This window comes from Anas platyrhynchos, chromosome 10 (genome assembly GCF_047663525.1).
Source record: "Anas platyrhynchos isolate ZD024472 breed Pekin duck chromosome 10, IASCAAS_PekinDuck_T2T, whole genome shotgun sequence".
Classification (NCBI taxonomy): domain Eukaryota; kingdom Metazoa; phylum Chordata; class Aves; order Anseriformes; family Anatidae; genus Anas; species Anas platyrhynchos.
The window spans coordinates 8,208,268-8,224,939 of record NC_092596.1 but is presented as its reverse complement, the minus strand read 5'-3'; the positions used below and the strand labels follow the sequence as shown (position 1 = coordinate 8,224,939).

General features: G+C 46.7%; 1 protein-coding gene across 10 annotated transcripts in view; it reads right to left on the bottom strand.

Moving 5' to 3' along the window:
- ZNF185 (zinc finger protein 185 with LIM domain) overlaps positions 1–16,672 on the bottom strand; it is a 46,690-nt gene that overhangs the window by 11,948 nt on the left and 18,070 nt on the right. For 9 of the 10 annotated variants that reach the window (XR_011811847.1, XM_072043083.1, XM_013092443.5 and 6 more), the window contains 17 exons: positions 15,449–15,487; positions 14,755–14,829; positions 13,896–13,970; positions 13,179–13,259; positions 12,091–12,174; positions 10,878–10,916; positions 10,186–10,269; positions 8,540–8,614; positions 7,825–7,905; positions 7,323–7,391; positions 5,681–5,758; positions 4,578–4,622; positions 4,051–4,200; positions 2,546–2,629; positions 1,936–2,034; positions 1,158–1,256; positions 552–659 (listed from right to left, as the gene is read on the bottom strand). Coding sequence is in view for 9 of the 10 variants with exons in the window: in XM_072043083.1 (XP_071899184.1) it covers positions 552–659; positions 1,158–1,256; positions 1,936–2,034; positions 2,546–2,629; positions 4,051–4,200; positions 4,578–4,622; positions 5,681–5,758; positions 7,323–7,391; positions 7,825–7,905; positions 8,540–8,614; positions 10,186–10,269; positions 10,878–10,916; positions 12,091–12,174; positions 13,179–13,259; positions 13,896–13,970; positions 14,755–14,829; positions 15,449–15,487 (1,365 nt within the window). In the remaining variant the exon portion in view is untranslated. The remainder of the gene's footprint in view (positions 1–551; positions 660–1,157; positions 1,257–1,935; positions 2,035–2,545; positions 2,630–4,050; positions 4,201–4,577; positions 4,623–5,680; positions 5,759–7,322; positions 7,392–7,824; positions 7,906–8,539; positions 8,615–10,185; positions 10,270–10,877; positions 10,917–12,090; positions 12,175–13,178; positions 13,260–13,895; positions 13,971–14,754; positions 14,830–15,448; positions 15,488–16,672) is intronic. The other variant, XM_027456335.3, reaches the window with a different exon arrangement.

Below are 16,672 nucleotides of genomic sequence, written 5' to 3'. Positions count from 1 at the left end.
GGGCAAAACACAGACAAAAGCAAAGAAATCATACAAAATCCACCAAGTCCTTCCATCTGGCCATTTATCCACGCCCTGTTTTGCACGAGGCAAGCTGAAGGCACTGAGGCAGCCCCCACAAACCCAGCAGAGGCACAGGTCAGTGGGAAGGACAGTGGTGCTGTGCCAGGGCGACCAGAGTGCAGCCTGAGACCTGACACTGCCTGTGTGAGTCTGGAAACGAGCCCCAGCATTACCCCAGGGGCAGGCAGCTTATTGGCACGTGTCTCTAGAGGCAGCCTCTGCTTCCAAATTTAAGGTCTAGGCAGCAGCTCCTGGTAATCCAGCTGGACGTTGTTTGATGCTTCCAGCTAATTAGCAGGTTTTCTCCCAGGCTTTGATGCAAAACCACAGTAAGAAGGTCAACAATGAGAAGCAATGCTAGCATCAGGCACACAAGGGGAGCCTGGAAGATGACTTTTATCAAAAAGCGTATGCGGGGGAAGACACAAAAGGAATTAACTCTCATCTGAAAGGAAAAGGTGAGGGGGTGGGGAGGGGTAATTCCTTACACTGCTATACTCAGATCATGGTCAGCATGTTCATTTGACTTGGGAGGCTCTGGGTGGACATCAGGAGGTTCTTGTCCCTTCTCAGCATGGTGGTTTGAGTCAGAAAATCTAAAAGAAAAACCTGTGCTTAAGACAGTAAAGAAAAAATAGGCTGGGGTGGGTAGACATCTATTCCCTAGACAGGAACCCATAAGGCATGGAGCAGGACACACCATTTCCTTGGCCAGAGCCATTCCAAACTGCCCTGGGACCAAAACTGTTGGGAATTATGCACAAAAAAAAACCAAACACACATCATAACTTTCAGGAGCACAGCTAGAGGCCTTTCAGATGAGATTGTCACAGAAGAAAAACATCGGTCACGGGAGAAGGCACTCATGCCAGAGTTTGTCAGCCTGAGAGATGCATCTAACACCTGGACAACCCTCATGTATGATTTTGCAGCATTCATAAATGGTTGGATAGTGCTTCCTGTTCTGAAGTCCTCACTCATGGGTGCAAGGCAGAGGAACAGCTCTGTGCTCTCAGTTACATTGAGAACACAATAAGACTCATAAGAAGTACAAAGTGAAGAGATACTTTGGGCTAGTTCTAACAGGTATTTACCGTTCTTGGAGCAACTCTAGTTTATGATCATCCGAGGTCTGTGTGCTCTCGTGCTCCCTGTCTCTAGGGACGTTCCCCTCTTTGAAATCTTGGGAGGACCTGGAAAAGGAAGAGAAGGCCCACTCGTGGCTATCAGACATAAAAACCTGCTCATTTCAATGCACATTGACAAGTGAAAAAGTCACAAGGCTTTGGTGGAAGCAGCTAAGCTGTAACCAGCACAAGAAGTGCTGACTTCAGCAAGCTTATCTGCTTGGAATTCAACAGGTGGGCCAAGCAGCAACATCTTCATTGGCTGAAATTAGCTCCTCGAAATACCAGTCCAAATCGCATTTTGTCTAGACAAGAATATTGCTTTCTAGCATGGAAGTAGACCACCAGGTTACCAGATTATGTTACTCCCTGGAGTATGTTGTGTCCCTGCTCTAAGCACCTCGCCCCAGCTGTCAAACCACCTCAGCTCGTGTCTGGCTATGTCCTAGGCTTCTCCTTGCAGAAGACAAAGGAGAAGAGGATGATGCACACTCACATCCTACTGGGAAGAACCTGGGAAAAGTTAAATGCATTTGCTGCAGTGTTTGAGCCTCGAGGGAACACCATAAGACATTTGATACTTCAGTGGATAGCAGACAGAGAAGTGGTTTATTGCTGCTTGGACAAACAGCCCTTATGCTGTTGTTCTTGGGCTTGATATTTCCTGTGGAATCAGGACCTCCGAGTTTTCAACAATGAGAAGGAACACATTAGCAAACATGAGGTTAGCACCCCAGATCCTTACGTCACTTCATTCCAGTCAGGCTTGCTGTACGCTGGGACCGTGGGACTCGTGTATTTGCCTTCTTGTGTGCTGCTTCCCTCCTCGTAGCTCAGGACAGATCTGGTAAGCAAAGAAAGCCCCATTATTTTTTTTAAACGACTGGCACACAAATCAGTACTCACTGGTGTAATATCTACTCGCAAGGCAAGGCTCCTGCCAAGCTGTACCATTCAGTGCCCTGCACCAGGGTCTCTCCCCAGGGACCACGCTTAGGCTACAGCTGCATTTCAACATGCTCCCATTTCAGCTGACCCTTCAGCTCCCTTGCTGCCACTTCAGCACCACTTTGTGTTTCTCCATCCTCAGCAAATGAGAAGGTAGTGACTGAACCCCACTGAGCACACGTGCACCAAAAGCAGGAAAAAGCTGGAGTGTTTGGTTCATACCAAGGATGATAGGGGAAGGATACAACCCAAATCCCTTGTTTTATGTTGCATGCTGCACTATAAACCTCAGTACAGTCTGCGTTACTCTTGGGACAGCAGCTGTAAAAAGAAGCCTCTTTCTATGCTTTTCCTCTCTTAATCCTCAGTATTACTCATATGCCCACTAATATTTATTCCACTCTAACCTTTTAAATGAATATTCGGTGTCCTCGAGGTGTGCAGGGGCTCTCTCAGTGGGAGGAGAGGGGACATTAGACTGCAAGCTAGACCTGTCAAAAGAAAAATATAAAAGAAAAAGAAAGAAAAAAATCAACAGCCTGATGGCTTGTGAAAGGCTGTTAAAGTGCTTCAGGGGGGATTCACTGCATGAAACAACACTGCACTCCATATCAGACCAGAAAATAGAAAGTAATTTTCACAGAGAACTGCTTTTCCTTCAGAAAAAAAAAACACTTTCATTATCTCTAATAAAGAAGAATAGAGGCTGTTAGTGGAACTAATGCAGTTACTTGGCCTCAATTCACACACACCCTAGCTGGATGCATCACTTTCCTGGCCTGTCACAGGACCACACACCTGGGACAAAGCACAATACTAATGGCTTTGGGGCAGATCATAGAATCATTGAGGTTAGAAAGGACCTTCAAGATCATGTTCCTACACCATCCTACTAGGAGCTTTGTGAACCTCCTCACCTCAGCTGGGAGGTTGGAAGACATCATTTGCTCACCTCACGTTCTTTGGTAAGCCAGTGCATGGGGCCAAGTCCAAAATAACTGACTAAAATAAGACAGGAAAGAATCACAGAATCACAGAATCACAGAATCTCTAGGTTGGAAGAGACCTCAAGATCATCGAGTCCAACCTCTGACCTAACACTAACAGTCCCCACTAAACCATATCCCTAAGTTCTACATCTAAACGTCTTTTGAAGACTTCCAGGGATGGTGACTCAACCACCTCCCTGGGCAGCCTGTTCCAATGTCTAACAACCCTTTCAGTAAAGAAATTCTTCCTAACATCTAACCTAAAACTCCCCTGGCGCAACTTTAGCCCATTCCCCCTCGTCCTGTCACCAGGCACATGGGAGAACAGGCCAACCCCCATCTCGCTAGAGCCTCCTTTAATATACTTATACAGAGTGATAAGGTCACCCCTGAGCCTCCTTTTCTCTAGGCTGAACAAGCCCAGCTCCTTCAGCCGCTCCTCATAGGACTTGCTCTCCAGGCCCCTCACCAGCTTCGTCGCCCTTCTCTGGACCCGCTCAAGCACCTCGATGTCCTTCTTGTAGCGAGGGGCCCAGAACTGAACACAGTACTCGAGGTGCGGCCTCACCAGAGCCGAGTACAGGGGGAAAGAAGCTTCAGGGAGATCAGTGTGTTTAGTGTCAACAGCAGCAATTCTGTGCTGACTGTGCCTCAGACACTGTCAGGGCACCAAACATGCTCTAAAAACATGTGGAATGGAGGTACTTCAGAGATCAGTGCTAAAAGCTGTGGTAAAGCTGCTGTACCTGCTCCTAGGATGCTTCAGTGAAAATAAAAAGCTGGTGTGTAACAGTGAACGAGTGGTGCAGCTCCCAGAGTTTAGCCACCTATGATTTTCTAGCTCCTGTTGCTTTGTTGCACAACCTGGATTCTGCTTCCAACTCTACTCTGGATGAATTACTTACTGGCCCCCCAGTATTTACCCTGTGCTAGCAGCAGCACCGTGAGCACCAGCTCCAGGCCCTGACCCTGCAGGTTCAGGCTTTGCATCATCCAGGCAGGGAGAGGTCTCGTGATGACACTGCAGGCTGTCTGTAGCAGCCACGGGTCTGTCTCTGCAACCAGGGTCAGACCTGTAAGAGAGGGAGATTCAAGGGTCACAAAGGGAAGCTTGGCAAGTTGGAGAATGGAGCAAGAAGTGGAAACATCAAACATGAGATTTGCTTGTCTCAAACGATGCCTCTTCCTGCTTAGTTCCATAACTTTCTTGCAGCAGACCTGAAGGGCAGAGACAAATCCAACCGAGCCATGCTAGCACAAGGAAAGAAGCTGAGAGATCTCAGTCCATTTTGAGCTGGTGGATCAGGAACACTCCCCTTTGTAAATGCATACAAGTGCTGCTCCCAGAACACATTTGTTAGGGCAGTACCAGCTCAGGAGAAGACACCTCTCACTCTAAAATCAAGAAAAAAACTGTGAATTTTATACTGCTAATAGACTTTAAACTTACTTTGGTGGGTAAAATCCATTGTTTGCTTCTGTGTGTTCAGAGTGACTGAAAAGGAGAAAAAACAACTTTAGAAAGCATCCTTGTTTTGATTTAGGGAATGTTCTGCAATTATTTTCTCATGCATTTAATAAACAGAAGAAGGAAAAGATCCCCAAGACTTCCCAGTGATATTCCTCAGCATATTTCTGCAGGTAAAATGACAAGAAAATTTGGGGAAATTCATTGTGTATCAAATGCAAAGGAGCAGTTAGTAACCCTGAATACTGTCACCATGTGACAGATGCCAGTGATGATGGAGTCACCTGGAAATCCAAGCCAGGACTCTTCCAGAACCAGTGGGATCATCCTACAGCCCAGAGCTGCAACACAGGCACCTCTAGTTTCACCCACAGAAGGGGAGGAACAGCCCTTATGTCTTCTGACGTGCCTCAGGGGAGCTGACAAAATGGGGAACTTCAGGTCTCTCATCAAAAATTGTGTGTTTCTGTTTTCTTGTCTCCTGGCTGTGGGCAGTGATAAAGCAGACCACTGCCACAGTGGTGGAGAGCAAGATACCTTGGAGTCAGGGTACAACTTTTCCTAAGTCACTGAACCTTTTGGTTTGCCAGACACTTTAAAGGAAGTAGAATTTCTTCCTGTGTTCCACCTCCTCCTCCCTTTTTCTTTTTTAAGGGGTCACTTGTTGCAAAAGTAGATAGGTGAAGGCTAAAGACCTAGAGATATATTGAGCATGAAGCTCTCTATACTGTAAAAAAAAATAAAATTAAAAAAAATCTGGAATTGGTTTACATTTTGGAATATATCTAGAAAATGCAGAAGTGACCCGCAAAAGTGGTATTTTCCCTGTCTTATAGAAAGCAAAGAAAAACCTGGAACAATATCATACAACCTCATGTAAAAGAGAGCAAGGTTGTTTTTTTTTTTCTTTTTTTTTTCCTTCCTTCTTAAATTAAATTTTAGATAAAGTGCTGCAGTTCTGCAAAGCACAGACTTGACTGTGCTTCTCCATCAGTAAACATTCATTCAGAGTTTCCAGATAGCTCAAGAGGAGCAGTTATTTGCATGATGCTCAAGTCAGCAAAGGAATTTCACAGTAACCTTACCTTCCATTTGTGGAAGCCACGGTTGCTCTGGACTCATCCCATGGTGAGTGCTCAGACTTTTCCTCAAGAGTTTTGTCACTAGACAAAGAGAAATGCCAGTAAGATAAGACCTGGATCACCATAGAACAAATCTACTAACATTTAGTTAGGATGAGCCCAAAATGGGGTTAGCCCAGTGTAGCGGTATAGGAAGCAACCTTTTAGGTTTGGGGTACTCAGAGAGATGTGCTCCTCTGTGCAGTAAGGAACTGATAACCATTTTGCTCAGGAAAGCTTAAGAGCCCTCTAACAGTTGCTCTGTCTGCTCCCAAAGCAGGAGAGGTCTTCCTGCAGGCCCACCAGCTGGACCTCTCCGTGCCCAGCTACACCCGCCACTTGCTCCCCTGACCCATCAGGCCACGCATCCGTCTCCTTCCCTGCCAGTTATTTCCTCTCCAGTTTAAGGGGCTTAATTAGAGGCATCCTCTAATTTCTCTGAGAGACTGGCTCACAATTAGGAGCAGCTGTGTGACGCAAACAACCCTAAGCACAAAGAGCGCGTTGTACTCAGGCTGTCCCTGCAGTGGCACACAAGGACACATTTATGGGTCTCAGCTGAACAACCACGGCAGTAGCCCAGCCTCTACCTTTTCTCAAGCGCTCCAGACTTTGCTTCAGCCTGAGATATTAAATTTGGGAGCATTTCAACTTTATCTTCGCTGATAGAGGTGGGAAGGGAGATGCAATTAGCTGTGCATCCTGCAAAAACTCATTTGGTAAGCCCAAGTTCTCTACAGCTGCTTAAGCACAACGATGAAAGGTGAGCCCAAAGGGACAAGTCCCTCTGCTTCAGTCTCACCACTGCCAAAAATTCAGCGTGGCAACACCGGGAACAAAACCAGCCCTGCTAATAGAAGATATATTTTGGAAACCTCTCACTCTTCCCCATTTTCAAAGGAAATGGGGCACACAAATGACACTCAGAGGACGCTGTCTTCAGCCCAAAGTACACCTGACTGCAGACCAGCCAGCGTGTGGCACGCCTGCTGTGTGTGACACTTTCTGCCTACAGTGAGGCTGGGTTCATCTGTCACTGCTTCCCCCTCAGAAGCCCCCTCCTCAGCCACCTTGCCACTGAAGATAATCAGATAAACGCCCTGCTGTGTGGATCTATGTGCAGCCACAGTGCCAGAGCTCTGCTCCGTGATGTGTCAGCCATCTGTACCCGTTCCTTCTTAGGTTTTCTTCATTATAACAGAGCTTTTCAAGCTTCCCCATTGCTCATTGTTTCCCACTTTCTGCAAGGGGCAGAGGACCAGAACCAGCATTAGAAGCCACCACTCACGTTTGACACATCCCTTGCAGGTGGAAGACAGTCCCAAGGGGACAGCAGTGGGAGGACAACCAGACTGGTGACAAACACATGAGGTAGATTCTTTAGGGACTGAGCCAGAGAGGAGAATCCTTTCCTCTCTGGGAGAAGCGGAGGAGGAACAGGAAAAAACGGATGAGTTGCAGCCTAGCCAGCAGATGATGCTCTTGGAGAGCAGCCCAGGACATTGACTGTAGAGATCCCATCTGTTTGGGATCACTAGCAGGTATATACCATCTCTGAGTAAAAAGCAGAAGGCAGGCTGATCTGTGCCTTTTCTCAAATTCTTACCCGTCCCCACGCTGTGGCACAGTTTCCAGTGAGGGTTTCCCATTAGAAGGCTGTCTGCTTTCACCATTTCTGCAAGCAAAACAGAAAGAACAATTAGGTCGGGAGATGTCGGGACACAAGGTGAGGCACAGGAACTCCATGACAAGGAGCTTGTTCCAAGTGTGATAAGGATGGCGCAGGGACTGGATTCAAATGAAAGCCTGTTCAGGAGATAGAAAGGTCTGCAAATTTTAGACTCATATTCTCACCAGAAAGAACTGGGTGATGTTTGAGCTGTGGGAGGCTCCTAAGCTTTCATCTAGGTTCATTTCCTCCTAGATTGTTAATACTTTTGGGAGGTGCTGCTTTCTTAGAGTCCCCATGCTACCATACTTATTGTTCCATGACTGCACTGCACCCAGATTATACGAAATACTACCAAGAAGAGCCAAACTCTCCAGTGCAGCAACTCCCCAGCTGTCATTAGAGAAGCTTTGGGAAGATGCAGAGCCAGCAGACCTACCTGGTTTCAGTATAGGTGGACATTTTCTCTGAAGTTTCACTCAAGGATGTGATTGTTTGGCTCTTGCTGCCTGTTTCAGTGCTGCAAGAAATGTTAAAGAAAAAGCTGTCATTCTTGAGCAAACCAGCGCCCTGTTGCAGCTTGCCAAAATGTTCCTGCACTGAAATGTTCTTTCTGAAAGTAAATAACATTGAAAGCAAACATCACCGCTTTCAGTATGTTCACTTAGAAGTAGTCTTATCAGAAGCAACTCTGAAATTAAAAACACTGTCTGTTGCCATGAATATCTACAGTCTGCCAACGATAATCAGGGAAGAAAAATAAAATAACAAGGTCAGCGACCAAAGCAATTTGCAATGCTGTGGAAAAACATCTCAGCATTTTTTATACTGTAGTCATGAATTCAAACAGACAGAGTGGAAAGCAACTGAAAACGATTCCACCGCAGATTTAGCAAGAGTTCAGCAGGTCTCCTCCTCTTGGGTTTCGAGCACTTTTATCAATATGCTGTCAGATCCTTTCAAGACGCAACATGGATTTCAGACAGAAAATCTTCTTCTTAAATGCAGACAGCTGTTTTAAAAGTCTTCTATGTACAAGGCTGACAAATTTGATTCATTTCACCTCCCAGAGGGCTGCTGACAGAAGTCTCTGTCATGTGCTGACACAGCAGCAGCAGATGTCCAACGCACACCGGCCGTGCTCTAACACTCACCTGGTGGGAGACGCTGCTGTTGTCTTTGGCTCATTCCAGGAAGACCCAGCTGTGGTTTTCCTTAGCCCATTGGTACTAATAAAACAACAACAAAACAAAAGTAACAAAGCATTAAAGACAGAAGACCTTTAGGGTGTCATCCTGCTCGCTGTCCCTCAGCTCTCATGTCTGCTTTCTGGGCAGTGAGAGGCCAAACCCTGCTGCATAAGGACTCAGCTGGCCCTAAGCACTGTGGCAACTAATATCTGCCTTTTTGCTGAAATGCTCTGTCTTTAGGATTTTTTTTTTTCCCAATCTAACACAGCTGGGGCTATTTCTATCCCCAACATTTAAGTTTGTGCTAAAAAGCAACCTGCCCAAATGTGCAGATTAAGGCTCAGTGTGTTTATAACATTGCTCTCACTCTCTGTATGTGTATAACACGTGAGGGGAGTGAAAGGGCATCCCACCCCTGTTTCAAACCTGTTCCACAATGGCACAAAATTGCACCAAAATCCATGAGGCAGCTCCTTCATTCTGAAAACAAAGCATTTCAGGATGAAAGGCCTCATCTATTGGTGCTCCTGCTGGGTCCACAAAGGACCAGAGTGGCAGAGAAGCGAATATTGCTGCTGCCTGGCTTCAAGCCACACCTCACAGTGGGAAGAGAGAGCTGAATCCCAAATTAAACGAATCTGCTTGAAAACAGGAAGATTTTTCCCTCCCAGTACTAACACTGCTATCTCTGTGTTGGTGTCAGTCCCACACCACACATCAGCAACTCCTGAGCAGCGTGGACTTGGAGAGGATGTCACCTCTGCTCCATTACACCAGGGACAGCGTGTCCCCAGGTCCCTCACACCACAGCAGGAGCTCTCTAGCCGTGTCTCCGTGGTCTGCCATGGCTCCATGGGAGCTTGGGGAAGGGGCTGTGGGCTCAGAAGGAGCCTAACATTTACCGTCAAAGCAAAGATCAATTTAAAGATAATGAACCTCTCAAACCTCCCAGGTCACACCTATCTGTTGCTATCAAGGTAGAATAATTAAATCTAAAGTCTAACAAAAGCAGAGAGCTGGCTCAGGGGACTGGAAATAATGAGATATTGAGTACTTCATGTCTAGGTGATGGGGTCAGTTCATGCAGCCAAGTCTGCTAGTACAAGAAAATCATTACTATCTGATGGCTGCTTGATGGGTAGGGTGAGCTCATCTAAACCTGCCCTGACTCTTCCTGTGTGTTGTCTCTACAGAACCACTGCCAGGCTCATTTCTGCAGCATACAAGCACCTCGTGAAGACAGAACTGATGGGGTCGTGGAGTATGATCAGGAGAGGGGCTTAGTGGCAAGTTTACATGTAACTCACACTGTAGCTGACCTGCAGTTAAATGCAGTCTGCCACTCTCCAGGGCTGTCAGCTGGATACCTTATACTACCCTGTATATATCCCTGTGTCTGCCCATTTGCTTCAAAGAATTAATTGGTTTATTTTCTTTTTTCGTTTTGGATTTTTTTTTTAATGCAAGACAGAGGCAATCAGGGTTGCATGAAAAGTCCACTGAAAAACCTCCATCCCTAGCTGTGTTCAGCCTGCTACCTTCCAGCTAAAAGGAAAGGCAGTGTGCCTTAAAATCAGACAGTCAACACTACTCCAGAATGAGATCAATACCTGTTGTCATCTGGTGTAAACTTGCATGAACCAGACACAGCTGAACTCCTCCTCTGCTGTCCTTCTTCTTCTTCTATTTCAATTCTTTCAGGCGGAGGGAGGAAAAAAATAAATATCACAACATTTCTCACCGCTAGCTAATCCAGGCAGTTTACTTTTGCTTTCCCTTAAGCTATGTTTTCCCTCTGTTTCCCTTGGAGGCACATTTTTCCCGTTCTTTGTGCTCCATGTGCTGTTACTGGTGAGTATCTCAACTGGCTCAATGAAGTAAGAACTTCAGCCAAAATCAGTAGCAATTTTCTGTCGCAGTTCCTTTACAAATAGCATCAGCTGATGCTTCAGTTCCAGTAAATGACCTAGACATCATTTCCCTGTGGTACCAAGTGCTTTAGAAGTTAAACGCCTGAAGAGTGTTGGCACTGCTGCTTGGAACCAGCCTTCCTGGAAGAAGGAAGGCAGTGAATGAACCCATACAATCCCTCCTCACTTCAGGTTGCCCATAACCCAAAGCATCATCATGCATTCCTGGAGTTCATGACAGTGTGAGCCCTCAAAAGCCAGCATTTTTTTTTAACCCCTTTCATGGGAACTGTCCCCCCTCTGCTTTGAAACACCTGGGAATCTCCCAACCCAGGCACAGAACACAGACGTGCAGCCCCAGCAGCATTTTCAGAGCAAGGTCAGTGACCTACCTCTTGGCAAACAGGGGTGGGAAATCTTGTGTTGGGCTGCTGTAAGGGAAGCACAAAGGCAACAGTTACAATTTGGAGTTACAGACAGGCTTTGGGCAGAAGCAGCTTGGCCCATGTGGTGCAAAGCATCAAGGGGTCCTGTTGCACCACTTGGGCAGAGCTGACTGTGAGGGAGTGTGCTGAACGTGTGCAAATTGCAGAGCAGAAAGTTATAAAACATGAAGTAGAAGCTCCCCCAAAGGGCCTCTTTGATTTTACACCTTCCCACTTTCTTTTCTTCTTGCATGCAAGCCTGCCTCCCACTGCACAATACTGGGTGCACCAGAGGAACTGGCAGCCAGTGAAAATTCCTTTAATGCCCTTACAAATGCTACCCAAGCACGCCTCTCGCTCTGGGCACAGCCAAATACTGCTGGCACATCCCCTCCCTGCTCCCTCCCCCACCACCAACCTCTTGGTGCCTCATTGTGTCACCCTGAGTTAGTCAGGGGGAAAAGGATTTACAGTGAAAGCAAGCTGCAAAAAAGTCACTACCACAATTCCTGGAAGACCTGAGACCTTCTTAATCTGTTTTTTGTTTCCTCCCAGGAAAGAGATGGACAACAGAGCCTTGAACACCAGCAGCTTCCACATGTCCTTCATGTTGTTGTTGCACACCCACATGTTAGTTAAGTTTTTCGATTTGGTTTTGTTTTCTTCCCCTACAGAATTATTTTGAAGCTGAAACTAATATCAGGATCTTGTAAATCTAACTATCATTCAAACGCAACATAAAGGCAAAATCTGTCCCAAAAAGCTGATCCAAATTGGATGCAATTTTTAAGAATGGTTTATTTTTGTTCTGATTTTCCCCTACCTTCCAAGTAGTTCCTGCAATGAAACTAGAGAGACCAACATTAAAAACTGACTCTGAAAAACTGAGTCTTAATTTTGGGTCCCAGGAAATTAGGGACTATCAGCTTTTCTCCTGCTGAAATTTCATCCCTCTGAATAGAGGGAGACATCTCCAGGTTCCTAGAAGACTTCCCCAATTCTGCAGTAACCAGCAGATATCCTTGATACTTGGAGAGAGAGAGTGGCTAAGTTTTCTTCATTTACTAGAGAGGTACACATCTTCTCTGGTGAGTCTTTGGATCAGGCCACTGCCCACGTCAGACATCACCAGCAGCCTCTTCGCTGCCTCCTGCCCCATCCTCACATGGGGAAGACTCACCCATTGCTTTTCTTGGCTGCTGAGAGCACGTAAGCACGTTCCCTGCTGGCAGTGCGTCTCAGGACACTGTTGGCTGCCTCTGTCCTGAAAGGGAAGAGAAGGAAGGGGTCACATTCTGCCCACGCTCTTAGTAGCTGCTGGGTGTAGCCTTGAAGAAACAATCAGTGAACAAAACAGTGGAGACTTGTGCTAAACCTGACAGAGCTCCCATGGCTCCAGAAAGCTCCTGAAATTTAGCTGGGGCAAGACAAGTGACAGTGCCAGATCTTTTTCCACTAATACCAATTTTTCCCTTCATACTGAGCCACAGCACTTCCTCAGGGATACAAAGCATCAGGCAATAAAAATCCTTCTCTCCCAGGAGGGCAGAGGGCATTCCCCATCTCAAGACCTGAACTGTTTCAACATTGCATACTCTGGGGCAAAAAAAAAAAAAAAAAAAAAAAAGGGATACAGGCTTTGTGGCTAATATGCTCCATAGACAGCACACGTCTGTTCAAACATCAGTAGCACCAAACATACCACAGGGAAAGTTCAAAATGAAAGGACTTTCACTGGTTTATCTCCGCTGGTCGGATTACCAGGTTTCATTTGTTAAAGTCTTGTATCTGAGAAAAAGTATCTTTAGAAACAAGACTGAAAGCACCCATCTAAACCTGAAGACCCAGAGTCCTAGATCTGGACTTAGATGCAAGTCCTCAGGTGATCCAGTCTCAAAGACACAAGTGTAGGCTGTGGAAGGAGGACTCCTTCCTTTACTGCCAGGCTATTTGTACGTCTCTATCTCTTCACATAGACACTATGCAGCTGATAGATTCCACAACCCATTTCCTGCTGCCAAATTAATTGGGGTAAGCTGTCAGGTTGAATCATGTCAAGCTTTTAATTATATTTTGTTGGGAGAGCAGTCGCCTGTGGGCACTGATGCGCTCCGTGTAGAAATATCTGCTTATTATTATTTCATTGCAATCAGCCCTAATGGCTCAGCTATAATCATCATCAAACTGACCCTGCCAGTAAAGAACAGCTAAGTCAGTCCACTTGTCACTGCCCCTTGCAAGAGAAAGGTGGTTACCTGGAAGGCATACCTCTTTTTATGTTCATCTGGACTAAAAGGCACATCCTCCTCATCCAAGTCCACTGATTTTTGTTTGACATTATAGGGAGCTCTGAAAACGGAAGAGAAGGGGGGAAAGAGTAAGGGAACTGCCTCTGTATATTGTTGCAGAGGCAGCACAGACAAAACCCAAGGTAAATCTTAGGACTGGGTATGGGGAAAAGGGTTCTGACACTGGATGTGTTGCATAAGAGTGCGAAGACAATTGTACTTTCCATGTGCATTGGGGTGCATGTCTTCATGGGATTTTGTTTTATTAGTGTAGGGGTTTTAAGCCTAGAAGCAGGCTGATGATAAATGCTCAGCTGCATTTCAGACAAAGTCTCTGCCATGAAAAGCTGTGTAGGAAATGTCAGGAGGGCTGTTCTGTGATGCTTTCATAAAGGCCTGCAATGCTGTGAACCAAGTCCCCAGGCTACATCCTCCAGTTTTCTGCCTTAATTACTATGAAGTGGTAAAATTCGCTCCTTCCAAAGGCCATTACCAGGTCAAGGAACACCTCACAGCCCACACAGGCCTGGAGGTTGCACTGAGGAAGGCTTCACTTTCTAGAGACAGCTCTGCAGTGCTCAGCTAATGAAGCCGTGCCTGGCTGGGTACCCACGTGCAGGTGGCTTCATCACTGAAGCTCAGGTGCTGTTGAGCCCACGCACGGGCAGAAAGCAGAGCTCTCTTTTTGCATACTCACAGCTTCTTGTAATCCTCAGTCGTCATCCTGTAGCCAGAAGAAGAACGGCACGAGCTGGGTCCCTTCACGGCAGTGCTGCAGATGGCACAAATCACACCTGTTAACACGAGCCTCCTGAGCACTCATCCTCTGCCACCCTGTCCCCAGGTGAGCTCCACACAACAGAAAAGAGTGATCTTAAAGATCCACTCTGTGAACTCAGGCAACGCCATTTAATTGGCATTCCACAGCCTTGGACTAGGATTTGAAGTATACTTTGGTTCCCCAAGGCCACCGTGAGTTGTCAGAGCCAGTATGGTCCTCTGGGGGATGATGCCACTCTGTCCTAGGATCAGCCAGGGAGGAGGAAAGACATTACGGCATCATTCTTCTCCTCAGCTGAATCAAAATAGGGGAAAAAAAGGGGGTTCAAAAAAGTTTTATTTGAAGTGCAACAAGCAACTGTCTGGCTTAGATCTTACTGCACTTAAATGTCAATGTCTCTCATAAGGCAGGTTTCAAAAAACACACCTTAAAAACACCAAAATGAAGTGTTACAGAGCTGCAAGGATTCCTTGCAATTTATCCCCAATCAAACCTCTTTGCCAAATTAAACCCAAATCCACGAGTAGTTTCACGGTCAACTGCCATCCCATGCTTTGGTGGGGGAAATACAGAGTTTGATGTCTCGTCTTTTCTCCGTGCCTACTGAGTAGAGCTGTTAAATAAAAGGCCCTGTCTTCGAACTTAATCACTACTCATTTAATTAGCAAAGGAGCTCAGTGGAAGCCCACAAGCACTGGCCGAAGTAAAAGGGTCACTAAAAACAGAAACAATATTTAAAAACTCATTTTCATGAAGAACTGGAAGACCCACGTACCTTTTCTGGGCTTCCTTGGAGGATGAAGAATTAGGCACAGAAGGAGTCTTATCGATGGTTCTTGTGAACACTCCCCTGGGGAGAAAAGAGACCTGCTAAATTGGTTTTGCAGGGCAGAGTTTGGAGCTCAGATGAGGGGCCATGCAGCCACTCTTCAGCCTAATAGCACCTGCATGTCCTCTCAGGAGCAACGTGCTGGCTCAGGACAGTCAAAATTAGAAGGTGCTTCCTTGGGAGAGTCCCATCTGCCTGCTCCCTGGCTTTACAGTGAAATCAGTTTTCACTTGAGAACAGCCCGGGAATGCCACCACAGGGCTTGCTGACCTATTTAGGGTATGGGCAAAATTAGGGTCCCCTCACACAATAAACCACGTGGCAGAGGAAGCTGAAGCACACCAGCCCCATCGACAGTGCTGTCCTGAAAATGAGGGTGGTGGAACATTTTTGCAGCATGATCATCTTCCCATGTGTGATCGCTGCATGGTACAAAGAGCAGATTTTCTGTTAACATCACCAAAACACCTGTGAACAAAACACCCAGGACTATCTCTTCATCAAGGAACTCCCTGAGCATTACAGCGTTCCTAACTGGCAGAATAAACCAAGAGAACACAATATTTTTCATGTTTACTGCTCCTGATCTAGCTCTCCTTCCCCTCCAGCCTACGTGCTTCTTGCCACCCTGTATACCAACCTGATGAGGTAACCGGATTGAGGCTTGGAGACAGGAGGCCTGTGCAAAGAACAGACATCAGCAAATTATTAAACATGTGGAAAAGCAACAGCAGCAGCACCAGTATTAAAGAGAGACGTCCACATGGCTGTCAAGCCAAAAATCCAGCCAGATGGGCTTTGAGTGCACCAATTTGGCCGTGGGAGGATTCTTTAAAACCGAATTACCTTCAGAACAAGCTCTGTGAAAGAGTGTTGTAAGAAAAATGAGTTTTAGAATTCGCCCATTAAAATTAGCCACGCTGACAGTTTTCTGGCTCAAAATGAAGTCCTGAGATTGATGTGGTAAGAGAAGGGAAATTAGGCATAGTACAGATTCTGGCTGTTTTACCACAGGAAAACTTCAGCCTCGCACTAACTTCCCTGAGTGTCTGTCCCCAGAAGAGGAGTGCAGCAGAGCTCCCCTGGAGGTAAAGGCAAGGGATACCAGCAGGTGGGGACCTGGCCCCTTGCGGCAGGGCAGGAGGAAACATCCCTGGAACTTGCTTTAAGCTGGCTTGAAGAAGTCTTCTTGAAGCCAGTGGGGACCAGGATGAGCCTCAAGGTCTGAACATGGCACAGACAGGCTCGCTTCATCCCTGCCCAGATGCCAACCCCTCTTTTCTTGCCTGTCCAGGTGCCCTTAGGATCACAGGATAACACGGTGGCAAAGAAGCTCAGCAGGTCTCTGGTGTAGCCCTCCTGCTCCAAGCAGGGTCAGTCCTCAAGTCAGAGCTCAGCAGGAGGGCGAGTTTACCCTGCCCAGCACCACATGCCCGAGGTGGCTGCCAGGCTCAAATTTATCCTGTTGCCTTCAGACACAAAAATGCAAACCCACTGCAGGCTTAGTTTAGCTCTGGAGCTCTCTGGATGGAGAAACTGGAGGCTGATGAGTGCCAAACGCAGCACCAAGCTCTTGGTTCTGTGGTGTCCTCAGAGCAGGCACCATCTCAGCCTCAATGCCTGGCAGTTCCCTGAGCACTGACCTTTGATTGCCACCTGCAGGCACAGCAAAAAGGAGAGGAAGCACGGGAGAGGGCAACACTCTCCCAGCAACGGCACTGCAGTTGGCAAAGAGCTCTTATATACAAATAAGCCCATTTCAACAGTTTTGCACTGTAGGATGGAGATCCTACCAGCTGCTAAGTTCCTGAAAAGCCCTCATGGTCTGTGCCCGAAGCAAAACCAACTCCAGAACAGAATAGCT